The sequence below is a fragment of the Trachypithecus francoisi genome, unplaced genomic scaffold (genome assembly GCF_009764315.1).
Source record: "Trachypithecus francoisi isolate TF-2019V2 unplaced genomic scaffold, Tfra_2.0 Lachesis_group0, whole genome shotgun sequence".
Classification (NCBI taxonomy): Eukaryota; Metazoa; Chordata; class Mammalia; order Primates; family Cercopithecidae; genus Trachypithecus; species Trachypithecus francoisi.
Genome location: NW_022681453.1, coordinates 161486570 through 161499488, shown reverse-complemented (window position 1 = coordinate 161499488; position 12919 = coordinate 161486570). Strand labels below are relative to the sequence as shown.

The following is a 12919-nucleotide window of genomic DNA, read 5'->3' as shown; positions in this document are numbered from 1 at the left end:
CTATGTTCTCATACCTGAGTTTTCTTGAATATGAGAACCTTGATTTATCATTGGAACTGTCCTTGGCCAAAAGTAGAAGAGGGAAAGATGAGCTAAGTCTGACAAAGGATGACCAATGGTTGAAAGCTCCCAATCAAGCACTGCTATAACTCGACACTATAATTAAAAATAAAGAGGTCTTTAATATATTAAAACTTAAAACAAGTATAATAAAGAAATAACATCGAATACATTCAAAATCATATTTTCCATCAAAAGTCAATTTCAGGTATTTACCCATAGTGGCATATCTCATTTATAAAATAGCCAATTAGCCTTGATTATATAGAGCTAAGTCCTCTGGTTCCATCGCTGGCCATCAATCCTTCTCATTTTACTTTACACAGCCTTAATATCTCTGCTAATGAGCAGATGCAAAAGCAGTTAAAACTTCTCAACTGAAAGTAACTGTGATAAAAAGAATTATAGTGAATTACTAATATTTTAATAATCCATGTTATGCATGATTAAACATTTGCTTTAGTAATTAATCTAACTACATAACAAATGTACTACTCCACCCATAGTACTTTTAAAAGTTATTTCATGTTGTAGATACAAAGCATAATTGTTATAAAAAATACTGTTAGTTTTATAAATATAAAATCTACTATTACACAGCAACATAAAACAATCATGTAACGTGGAACCAATAAAACAGAAAGCTTTCCTCATTCAACCTTGTAACAGTATGTATCAAGGGAATATATATCTTTTTTTTTTTTGAGACGGAGTCTCGCTGTGTAGCCCAAGCTGGAGTGCAGTGGCACGATCTCTGCTCACTGCAAGCTCCATCTCCTGGGTTCACGCAATTCTCCTGCCTCAGCTTCCCGAGTAGCTGGGACTACAGGCGCTTGTCACCCACACCCGGCTAATTTTTTTGTATTTTTAGTAGAGACAGGGTTTCACCGTGTTCGCCAGGATGGTCTCGATTTCCTGACCTCATGATCCACCCGCCTTAGCCTCCCAAAGGGAACATATATCTTGATGTTAAGAATACAGGACATTCTACTGTTCATTTCTTAAGTTCATTTGGCTGTACATATGGCCAAAAAAATCAATTTGCAGAATAGTACATAGCATATGATCCAATTTTTGCTTAAAGAGAAAGATTATAAATGAATACTGAAAGTTGAAAGGATATTGCACCAAACTGAGAGCTATGGCTGTGGTTACTTTAAGGGATTAAGGCCGGAGGGATGAGGTCCAGAGAGGGGAACCTTCACTGCAGGGTTCTGTACACAGGAGTGATGTGACATGATCTGTATTTTAAGAGGGTCACTCTAGCTACTCTGATTTCAATATACTATAGGGGGCCAGCGAGGCAGCTGCAGCAATACTCTAGGCAAGTTATCCAAGCTACATAAAACTGCAGACCCCATTTAAGTAATATGAGTTACTGGGTTTCATGCCTCCATATAACTGTGTGTGCTTGCATTCCGTTGCTCCTCTGGCAAACTTACACACATTATTGGAGCTTTGTGTGGAAATGTGGGCTTTGGAATCAGACAGGCCTGTATTGAAACTCTAGCTCTACCATTTGCTGACTGTATAACTCTGGACAAGTTAGTTAACCTCTCTAATCCTCAATTTTCTCAGCCATAATATACACCTCTCACACAGGGTTAGTTTGAAGATTAAATGGGCAGGTAGCATGTATAGTTCATTTACCAGTTTCTAGCAAAGTACCTGGCACACAACAGATGGCCAATATGTATTTATTTGATGAATACGTACAGAGCCTCACATATATAGCCAGGCAATCAAAACTTTGCCATTGTTACTGTGGAAAAAAATTGATCACTCCCTTCTCTATGACTTTATGAGAGCTTTTACTGTGGTTATATACTATAAATTTATAATATTATAAGTATTATAAATTACTATACTAGCTAGGTTTGTGAAACTACTGAAGAGGATGGATGCATTTTTCTCTTACATCATTCTATTTGTTATCTATGCTTTTAACATCCAAAGAAAAGATGAGGCGCTTACTTATGCGATAAATGATTACTTTTCTTTTTTAATACAAATTGGGAAACTTCTCTGGAGTTATGTTTCAGAATATCTGAACCATTTTTGGGGTAAAAACACAAAGCTATAAAACAAAAGCCAGTGAGAAAAGCTGATGGCTCATCAAATTGCATAAATTAGTGCAAATTAATTAGCAATAACTTATTAGAATCCTGTCGATGCCTGTTTGTGTTGAGAGTTATTAAAAGCTCAACGTAACTTTTAGTGGTTGATCTGGACATTTACTAAATCGTTACTGCTACTAAGGAACTTATTAGTAAAATGATTTTTGACAGTTTTTCTGAAACCTCAGCACAACAGAAAGCTTTTAGTTTTTTAAATTATCTTCTTTATAGAGAGATTCATTTTATGTATACTTTTTATGCCATTGAATTTTATTAATATGTATGTGTATTGGCATTCAAAACAAACAAAAAATACATACAATCCAACAGAACAAACAGCAGATGAAGAAGGCAGGGAAGAAAATAACAGAATTTGTTATAAAAAGATGAAGCTAGGAGTAAGGTTATTACACATAATTGAAAGTGATAGGACATGCAGGGTTGTTAGTGTGGGTAGTAAGATTTGCTTTGAATTTTATAGCGGGTAAAATAAAGTGTGTGAAGCATGGTCAGTCACAATCTTTACAGCGAATGCAGGTCAAAAACAAACCAGCTGCTGAAGAGGGACAACTTTTCTTGGCAATGAGGCTAAAGAAAAATATCACCCATCAATCTGCATACAGGTGATATTGTGTAGCGGACTAAAACGTCTTCAACAATATAAAGAGAACTTTTGAGGGGCATGATGTAATTCCTAGAAAGCAGGCTATGCTGGAAAATGACTGAAAGGACAAAGATGAGTCAAGTAGAAGACAAGACCATATGCTGGGAGTGGAAGCTGAGATGGGAAAAGAAATGTGAGAGTTTGAGAAGAAGGGAAAAGATTTAGAAAAGCCATTTTTTAAATGTCACAGGTTTTACTAAGAGATGAAGTTACAGCCTAGATAAAATCATGTGGCATAAAAATGTCTCAGACCCAGTTAACCTTATTTCACTTTATTCTGCAGTAAAAATATGAGGATTCAAGTTTAGGGCTAGAAATTGGTTAAAGTCAAGGGGTGATGAACAGCCCCTGTAGGATTATTAGAAAAAGTAAAATAATAATGATGATATAAAGTCAGGATGAGAAGATTCTAGAATAATAAGTAACCTAAAGTCAGGACACTTCATAATTCTTACACTACTTGCATACATCTATAGTCAAAAAATTATTAATGACATCGATACTAAAGAGGGTAGTTTTTGAGATGACTGATTATGATCATGTGGCTTATGTAGGATAAGACATCAAGTGAAGTCATGAAGGGCTTATGGATTCTAAATTAACAGCAATCAAATTTGCAGTGTCTCAGGGAAGATACAGATAAATAAACGAACAGAAGGTAAAGAGGGTGAGGTCAAAGATAACAGGTTTCAATTTCTAGATCACTGAAGTTGACAAGTTCCAATGGATGTTCCTAATTATATTTTTCAAATTGAAATGACAATATGCAGATTTTACATTAAACTCCAAGATCTTAAACATTTCTCTACCGGTAAAATTTATATTTGGAAAATCAACATTTTCCAGGAAAACTGGATTTCTTTTCAACACTGCAGTGAGCATGTTGTGCTACTGAAACACTTGCTCAAACATGCTTTAACTACTTTATAAATAAGTAACGGAAAATAATTTCGTTTTGCCATATCCTGTAGTTTCTTTTACTGGCTTACCCCATACATTCCTGGAAGGTTTGTCATTTAAAATTGCTTTTGTCTTCTTTCTTAATTGTTGTGTTTTCCGATGACAAAAACACAACATGCTGTTGTTTTAAAAATGAAAACCAAAAAACATCAAATCCTAAACATTACAGTAATGTACAATTATGTCTCCTCTAATTCCATTCCCTACAACCACTGTTTAGGTTTTAGTACATTTTATGAAAGATTTACTTATACCCTAATATTTTTCTGAAGAAGCTTGACAAGTAGTCTTAGAAAAGTCAGAGAGAAAAATGAAGGGGAAAAAATGGAAAAGTGAGGGTACCTAAAATAAATTGAGCATCATTGATGTGCCACGTACCAGCTAGTTGCTCCATATTGACTGTTTCATTTTAGCTGCCCAGCAACTCAGAAATTTTTTTTTTCAATTTTAAAAGGCACACAATGTCAATTTACTGGGTTTGATAACGTACCATAGTTGTATAATATCCATTTTGCAGAATTTGGATGATGGATACACAGGACTTCTCTGTACTATAATACTTTTACAACTTTTTGTGGGACTCTAATTATTTCAAAACAAAAAGTTAAAATAAAAACAGAGATACAGAGAAAGATTAAATAACTTGCTTTAAGTTCACACTGCTAGGGAATGAAAGTTAAGCACAAATTTATGAGAAGGAAATAGTTGCTTAGTGAATAATTAAAATTAATCCCTTCAACATAGATACATTCAGAATCATATAAGCACCTGCAATATAAAGACGAATAAGATACAGTCATTGTTTTAAAGGAACTCCAAGTCTAGTGGGTTCTGTTATCTACTATAGAGACTCAATATTACATAGACTTGACTAAAATATTAAATGACACAGATCAAATACAGGCCAGATCCTGGTATGTTTGAGGGCATATGCTTTTATAATTTTCTAGATTATAAATTAGCATATTTAATTTTTCTAATCTAAGGGTAGATAACTACCAAGGTTAGAATTCAGAATTCATCAGTGCCAGTAGCAACAGGTTGCACATCTATGCACATACATACATAATTACATAGTATAATTTTAATATCTAAATTGACTTTTCTTTTTTTTTGAGACGGAGTTTCACTCTTGTTGCCCAGGCTGGAGTGCAATGGTGTGATCCTGGCTCACCGCAACCTCCGACTCCCGGTTCAAGCAATTCTCCTGCCTCAGCCTCCCAAGTAGCTGGGATTACAGGCATGCGCCACCACGCACAGCTAACTTTGTATTTTTAGTAGAGATGGGGTTTCTCCGTGTTGGTCAGGCTGGGACTTTCTATGAAAAATTTTTTCTCCTGCGGGTAAACATGCTCACATGTGTTTACATTATTTTTGGATTTTCAATTGATATACACTACTTTGAGTTATGACAACAATGCAATTTATAAAGGTATTTTCCACCATCCTTTTCCAATAGGAAAGGAACACAAAACCTGGAAGTTTAGCACATGAATTTAGAGCAGCTCTTCCTGCCCTAAAACATCTTAGCATTCTAAGAAAACTAATGAACCCAGAAAATCCTCCTCTCAGAAGCAGGATTCAGGGAACTGCAAATCTTTCTCATGCATGTAGGAATACTAAGTGCCAAATGGCATGCCCAAAGACATACAGTTAATCAGAGGAAAACTGAAGGAGTTTCCTCTTTCCCACTATACTGTAATCCTAGGCCTCATTGCAGGTGCTCAGTGGAGGATTACAGCTTTCATTTGTTTGTACTCTTTATAAAGAGTACAGTGTGCACATTTACACAGAGCAAGCTTATATTAATCTCATGTAATTCTTTTGAAGCCTCAAGAAGCTTTTGGAATTCTGTTCTCAGAGTTTATAATAAACAAAGAATAAATTCTTCATGAGATAGGGCTAAAAACCCCAAAGCAGTATAAATGAACCAGAAAAAAAAGCAAGAACATGGATAAGCTAAATATTGTAAGTAGTAGATGAAAAACTTCTTTGAAGAAAACAGCATCCTGCATGTAAAATTCCCAAATCCTTCTAAGCAGTAAACCAAATACCACTTGGGATTAGAACCAGTCTTAAAGGTAGGCAGCTAACTTATGCTGGAAAATCTTCAGAACTGCTTTCTAAAAATTTTGAGTGGTGACGACAGTCTTGAGCTGTAGGGGAACAGGGAGTCGGTTGGGCTTCTTCAGTGCTCTGGGGGGAGCATTTACTTGGTATTGTGTCACAAAACAGACCTACTCAATTAATTGTAAACATAGCTAACTGCACCTCTTTAGGGTGGAAAACTATATTATCTAGTCTGAAATCTCCATGAATCAAATTCTCTTCATTGTCATTATCCGGCAAGTTCTTCATTAGCCAGTCCGATAACTGCTGCATGGCAGGGATGTCCTGATGAGCTGCAGCTTGATATTGCTTTGTCCAGGTTGATACCTAAAGACATATAAATAAGAAAAATGGTAAAGCTGAAAGTGGAATGTAGGATCTAGCAATTCTAAAATTAAAACAAAATTCAAATGCTGTTTTACTCCTAAATACTTAAGACCCACACTGGTGATACTCATGTCAGCCTAAAACACTCAAATCAGCCTAAACCTTAAACATTTAAGTCTCTTTTCCATATAGTTCCATTTTACTTACCTAGCTTTTTGTCAGGAGAAAAATACTAGCGTAGGGATCAAGAGATATGGTTCTAGTCTTTATTCAGCAACTACTTTGTAGAAGAAAAAAGAAAGAATGCATACAAACACACACAAACACACATGCACACATACCCACTCTCTCTCTCTCTCTCACACACACACACACACAAACACAAATATATAGACATAGATAATTTCTGGAAAGGGTCACAAGAAATAAGTAACCCCTGAAAAAGGGAATATGGGGACTAGAAGAAAAAAAGAAGACATTTACTTTTTTTTTTTGAGACAGAGTCTCACTCTGTTGCCTAGGCTGGAGTGCAGTGACTCACTGCAACCTCCACCTCCCAGGTTCAAGCAATTCTCCTGCCTCAGCCTCCTGAGTAGCTGGGATTACAGGTGCACGCCACCATGCCTGGCTAATTCTTGTATTTTTAGTAGAGACGGAGTTTCACCATGTTGGTCAGGCTGGTCTCGAACTCCCAACTTTGTGATCCGCCTGCCTTGGCCTCCTGAAGTCCTGGGATTACAAGCTTCAGCCACTGCACCTGGTCTACTTTTCATTTTAATACTCTTTCTTATTATCCATAGAATTTTCTAAATATATTATAGGTATGATCAGTGTAAAGATCTTCCATTGTTCTTAGAATTGAATACAAACAAATCAACTTACTCGTAAAGTCTTCCAACAAGTGGGACCATCTTGTTTATTTGTTTTTTTAATCTCCACTTCCCAAGGCATCTTTGCTCAATTTAGTGCAATAGAGCAAAGATCTCTACTTGGTCTTACCCAGTCATATCGACCTGGGTTTAAATTATATCTAAGCCACTTACTTGTGTATTACTTGATTGATGCAAGCCTCCCTTTCTTCATCTGCAAAATGGGAGTAGTAATACCTATATCTTAGGGTTGTTGTAAAGATCAAAAAAGAGAGGTCGACAACTCACTCTGCCACGTAGGACCTAGCATATAGTGAGTATTCTCTAAACTTTAGCTCCCTTTTCTCTTTCCTTAGCCCCCACAAAATGATATGCTTATAAAGGAAAGCAGCCCCATATATATCTAATATTGCTTTCCTTTAATTTAAAATGATCCCCATCACTCTAAATTTTATCTTTCCTTAAATATTCATTATAAGATATCTCTCCCAGGAAGCTTTCTCTATATAAGCAAGGGCAACCCAACTTCTACCCTTTGAATGGCACAGCTCTCATGATGAGTATCAAACAATTTACTACTAGATTTTACACTCTTTTACACCATTTTCAGGTTTCACGTATGACATGCATGTACAGTCTCTCAAAAATGACCACAAGTTCCTATGGGGAAGAACCTATTGTGTATTTTTCTTGATATTTAACACAATACTCAGCAGGTATTAAACACACAGTCAAGCTTAATAAACGTCTGCTAGTCCAACTTAGGAAGATAAAACTGTAGGCCGGGCATGGTGGTTCATGCCTGTAATCCCAGCTCTTTGGGAGGCTGAGGTGGGCGGATCACGAGGTCAGGAGATCGAGACCATCCTGGCTAACACGTTGAAACCCCATGTTTACTAAAAATACAAAAAGTTAGCAGGGTGTGGTGGCGGGCGCCTGTAGTCCCAGCTACTCGGGAGGCTGAGGCAGGAGAATGGCATGAACCTGGGAGGTGGAACTTGCAGTGAGCAGAGATTGTACCACTGCACTCCAGCCTGGCCAATAGAGCAAGACTCCGTCTCAAATATAAATAAATAAAAATAATAATAATAAGAAGAAAAAATTGTATAGTTAAAAGTATTGGAAAATTAAGTGAAAAGTCTAAAACAGAAGATTTTGTGGAACAAAACCTAATATAAAAACATAAGATAATTTTATACTAAAAACTAGTCATTCTGAAGGACAATGTTAAAAGTCATAGCCAAGCTTCAGAAAAGTATACAATAGTAAGTTTTTTTGTTGACTAACAAGGTATATTATTTACCAGAACTTGAAAAAATAGCTATTAATGTGGATGTATTACCTGTCTTTTGCAGTACCCAGCACCTACACCATATCCTTCCAGCTGCAATGACTGTATATTCAAGGAATGTAACTGAGCCAATGTTTCTACCATGGCCACATATATGGCTGAACGTTCTGCTGGGCTAACTCCAGGAACTGTTAAATCACGAAAGATTCGACCCTATGGAAGTGATTACAACAGATTATTTAAATGTGTGCAATCAATACTTTGTAGAATATACTAGAAAAACATTCATTTGTGAAACATATTTAACATTAGAGTATACATGCCAAAGGGAAAATAGAAGGATATGCCAAGATGAATGTAAACATCAAAACTACTCTCAACTATTTTACAGAAAAAATTTAAAACACATTTTGAATTTATTGTTCTTAATGGCTTGACCTATGTGGAGTCTTGTTTTCCCTGCTACCTTATGGACAATTTGGTTATTGCCATTACAGATAGCTCTTTACTGACACCTAGAGGAAAATTTAAAAATATGTCAATACCCCTTAATTACTAAATTTGTTTCGTCTATTCCATCCCTCCCTTTGTAAGTGCTCAAATTTGAACAAAATTGTAAGTCTTTGCAAAGCAATCTAATTACCTAAAATGTTAAATAACAAACTATATCCTTTATTAAGTATCATAATAAAACATCTTAATTAACTTCATAATTAAAAGTAAAAGCAACAACAAAATAAGATTAAGTGTTAATTTACCTGCACATGTTCCATTATGTAAAATTCTGTTCCAATGACAGAAGTATCACTGCAGTACAGTATAGGCTTGGGAACAGGGAATCCAACTGAAAACAAGGCTTTCTGGACTTTAAATTCTCTATCAATCTAAATAGGATGATAAATCATTAAAAATCAGAGAAACTGATTTCATTGTAATTAAATTTAATAACTACTCATCAGCTAACCTTAAGGCTAGAAAACAACGTAAAACAGTATCAACAAATACTCCAGAGGATAATAGTAATAACTTCCCCAATAGTAGTCTTGGTGTAAGCATTATGATTATAAATTAGACCACTACTAAAAAATGTAATTTAATTAGGATAAGAAGATGAGCACCTGCATGAGACTTAACCCTGGCTCTGATAATGTGAAGGCAATAGTTACTGTTCACAATATTTCACATATTTTATCATAAAATATCCCTTTTTCCTCAGCAGTTCCCTGGCTGGCTGCTCACTCTTTCATGTTTTCCAAGGAAGCTCAAGTAAGTCTCTATTCTAGCACTCTGCCACAGTCAGCTACAAAGAGCTGGGGGTGAGAGGTGAGTGGTGGTGGAAGGAAAAGTACCCGCCCTTTCTGGAGAGCAAGGGAGGCATGTGTTTCCAGGGCAGGGGCATGGGGATCTTTCCTGGCACTCATGACTGCTGTGGAGCTCAAGATAACTACCAGGAAAGTAGGCAGCTAGAAGCAAACTGGAGCCCAAATAAGATAGTGGGGAAAAAATGGCTTCCTTAATTAGGACAGATGCACAGGCTATCACTCAGGACCCAAGGGCAGAGCTGTTGATGCAAGCCAAGTAACGATGGCTCATCTACATGTAGTCACCTGGCCCCAGACTCAGGCAATGGTGACTGACCATTCTAAGGAGGGGAAACTATGTAGCTCATTTTGACATCAGGAAGTAAAGCAGGAGCTGCGGCAATAAATGGACCAGGAAAGTAATGAAACCCATGTCCAGGATGAGAGCAGCCAGTGGTACCAAGGGCTGTGAAAAGAAGTGTTAACCACTCAGGTGTTGGGAAATGAGGGGGAGGAGGTAAAGGGGAAAGGGCAAAAGGGTTAGAGAAGCAAAAAGTGGATCACAGAGCAGGAGCATTGCTTTTTTCAATGCAGAGTTGAGAAAACTGAAGGGAGTTGAAACAGAGTACTCCAGATCCTTGGGAGCTGTACTAGGGCTGAGAGCATTATGCCCTGTTCTGATGTGTTCAGGTGGGATGCCATCAAGAAAAAAGACAAATAAAGCTGTTTATTGGGGCATGCGTGGGGATTATCCTTCAGCCATACTATATTGATATTTAATAAAAGTTACGCAACTTTTTTTATCTTAAGCATCCAACTTACTTCATGTTTCTGGGAATATGATATGGGACCAAGAAAGTCCCATAGAATCTACATTTTCTATTACTGTGGTATTAAGCCTACCCCACAATTGTCCTTCCCCAGTGAGCTGGGCCTGGGAAGCACCTGCTGTACATGATTACAGTCATACCCTAAATATGCACAGTGCTTTTAATGTTCTCCAGTGCTTTGATTTCTGTCCCCTCTTGTTCTCTGAAAATCCACAGATAATACCTGTTTTCTGAAGACAGAAAAAGCTAGTTTTTAACAAAAATTTTTATAATTCTCACTAATAGAGAGTACTATAAAATACTCAAATCTTTCTTTTTATCACCAAAAGATTAGAGGATTCTCATAGCCAATATATTAAAATAATTCTGAGTAGCTATTACATATAATAAATATATAATAAAACAAAACATCTATAGATGAGTAGCACTGAAAATATTCATTGGTTGATTTTACTTCTAGCCAACAGTGTAGAGGAAAATCAAATACACAAAAGAACTGGTGTTGTTCAAGATTAATAGCCTAAAGATAGACTTACATCTCAACCTCAAATCATTTTTTAAAACAAAAAAAGATATAATTCAACAGAAATTTTCATTAGAAATAAAATACATTTTATGTTATTTGGCAATCATAAGATGCCTTTTAAAAGTAAATTGGCTTTGTGTGTATTAAAAGCATTTGTCACCAAAGAATTTATCATTACATTTGTATACTATACCTTATGTGCTTTAGGAAGAAGTGAACCTGGTGGTTTTTTCCTGAGCACATATGTTTGAAAGCCCTTCTGGAGATAAAAGGTTGGATTGGACTGTCCTGATCTAGATAAGAGTAAAAAAAAAGAAAAAAAAGGTCAATTACAAAGATATGTTTTCCTTCATCCCCAAATCCTACTGAAATGTCAGAAGAAACAAATGAAAATAAATTTGTCTCAATGCTGGAAAATCAAGAGGGGTGTTATCAGCAGCTCACAACATGAATTTCTAGTTTAAAGCAGATGGCAACATACTGGCAGCTGGAGAATCTGTGACTCACACAGGTAGAAGAGAGGATCCCACTTCCTGACTGCAAATCCTAAGTTTTATCAGGAGTACCTGTAGAACAATCTAAGTAAACCTGTAGAACAATGACTGATCTAAGTAAATAAAGAATCTGAGGAGAGATTGTAAGTTATCAGTCAGAAAATGAATTAAAAGATGCAGGAGCAGTTGGCTTAATGCCCCCTCATCTGCCTTTAGAGAGATAACCCTCATAAGTGTCAACAAGGTTAGCGCTTGAGTTCAGCTCTCTACAATGGGAGTTCTGAGAAGTGAGGTCCCACAGTGAGCATCTGGCCCAGGGAAGTGCGGTGCTGGCCCAACTGACTCACAGACACCAGGGCATTGACTTTCCCTGCCAGATGAGCAGAAATTCTCACCTAGACTAAGGATAGACACTTCCGCTACCAAAACTATTCAGTCTATTCCTTCACTTATAATATGGGCATTTAAGAATCACCCAACTTTGGAAGAATCCAACTATATAAAGGAGAGATCCTAAATTAAATAAACAGAACAATCAATCCTTAAAGTAACAGGTAATAGGAGAAAATAGAAAAAATAATCTTTGAAGCTTCTTCCCAGGACTCCAGCCTCCAACAGGAAAAAACAAGCATGATCCTAGATTGAGTTTGGCAGCAGCCCCAGTGTCTATGTCTTCTATAAATCAGACCCATCCTCCCTGGCAATCATATCAAGGAGCATTGGTTTTGGTACCATCTAATCCTGTGTGAGTGCCTTTTTAACCATATGAAGGTGGAGATAATCACCAGTGGTCAGGAAATAGGACCACCACAGGCTAGGCCGTCTTTATTGATACAGAACAATTTATCTTTGATGCTGCAAACAATCAATTGCAACGAATCTTTTTTTGTTTTTTTTGAGACGGAGTCTCGCTCTGTCACCCAGTCTGGAGTGCAGTGGCACGATCTCAGCTCACTGCAAGCTCCGCCTCCCAGGTTCTCACCATTCTCCTGCCTCAGCCTCCTGAGGAGCTGGGACTACAGGTGCCTGCCACCGCCCAGCTAATGTTTTGTATTTTTAGTAGAGACGGGGTTTCACCGTGGTCTGGATCTCCTGACCTCGTGAACCGCCCGCCTCGGCCTCCCAAAGTGCTGGGATTACAGGCATGAGCCACCGCGCCCAGCCACAGCAAATCTTACAAACACATTTTTTTTAAATGCCAAATATCTGATTGGATGCATTTTTGATGAGGCAGTTCTTTAGTCTTATATAAAGCACTAGTCTTTCATGATAGTAAATGACCCAAATGAAATACAAAGAAAAAACTAAAAGCTTCTTGTTGAAGATAGAGTGACCCAGCAAGTCTGCTTCTACATATATATCCAAGAGAAC

At 37.0% G+C, this 12919-nt stretch overlaps 1 protein-coding gene across 2 annotated transcripts in view; it reads right to left on the bottom strand.

The window, feature by feature from the left end:
• Positions 1–12919, bottom strand: part of ACAD11 (acyl-CoA dehydrogenase family member 11) — a 93379-nt gene that overhangs the window by 67773 nt on the left and 12687 nt on the right. For both annotated transcript variants that reach the window (XM_033212664.1, XM_033212665.1), the window contains exons 2-6: positions 11248–11347; positions 9156–9281; positions 8449–8610; positions 6073–6237; positions 15–156 (exon numbers count right to left, since the gene is read on the bottom strand). In XM_033212664.1, the coding sequence (XP_033068555.1) occupies positions 15–156; positions 6073–6237; positions 8449–8610; positions 9156–9281; positions 11248–11347 (695 nt within the window). The remainder of the gene's footprint in view (positions 1–14; positions 157–6072; positions 6238–8448; positions 8611–9155; positions 9282–11247; positions 11348–12919) is intronic.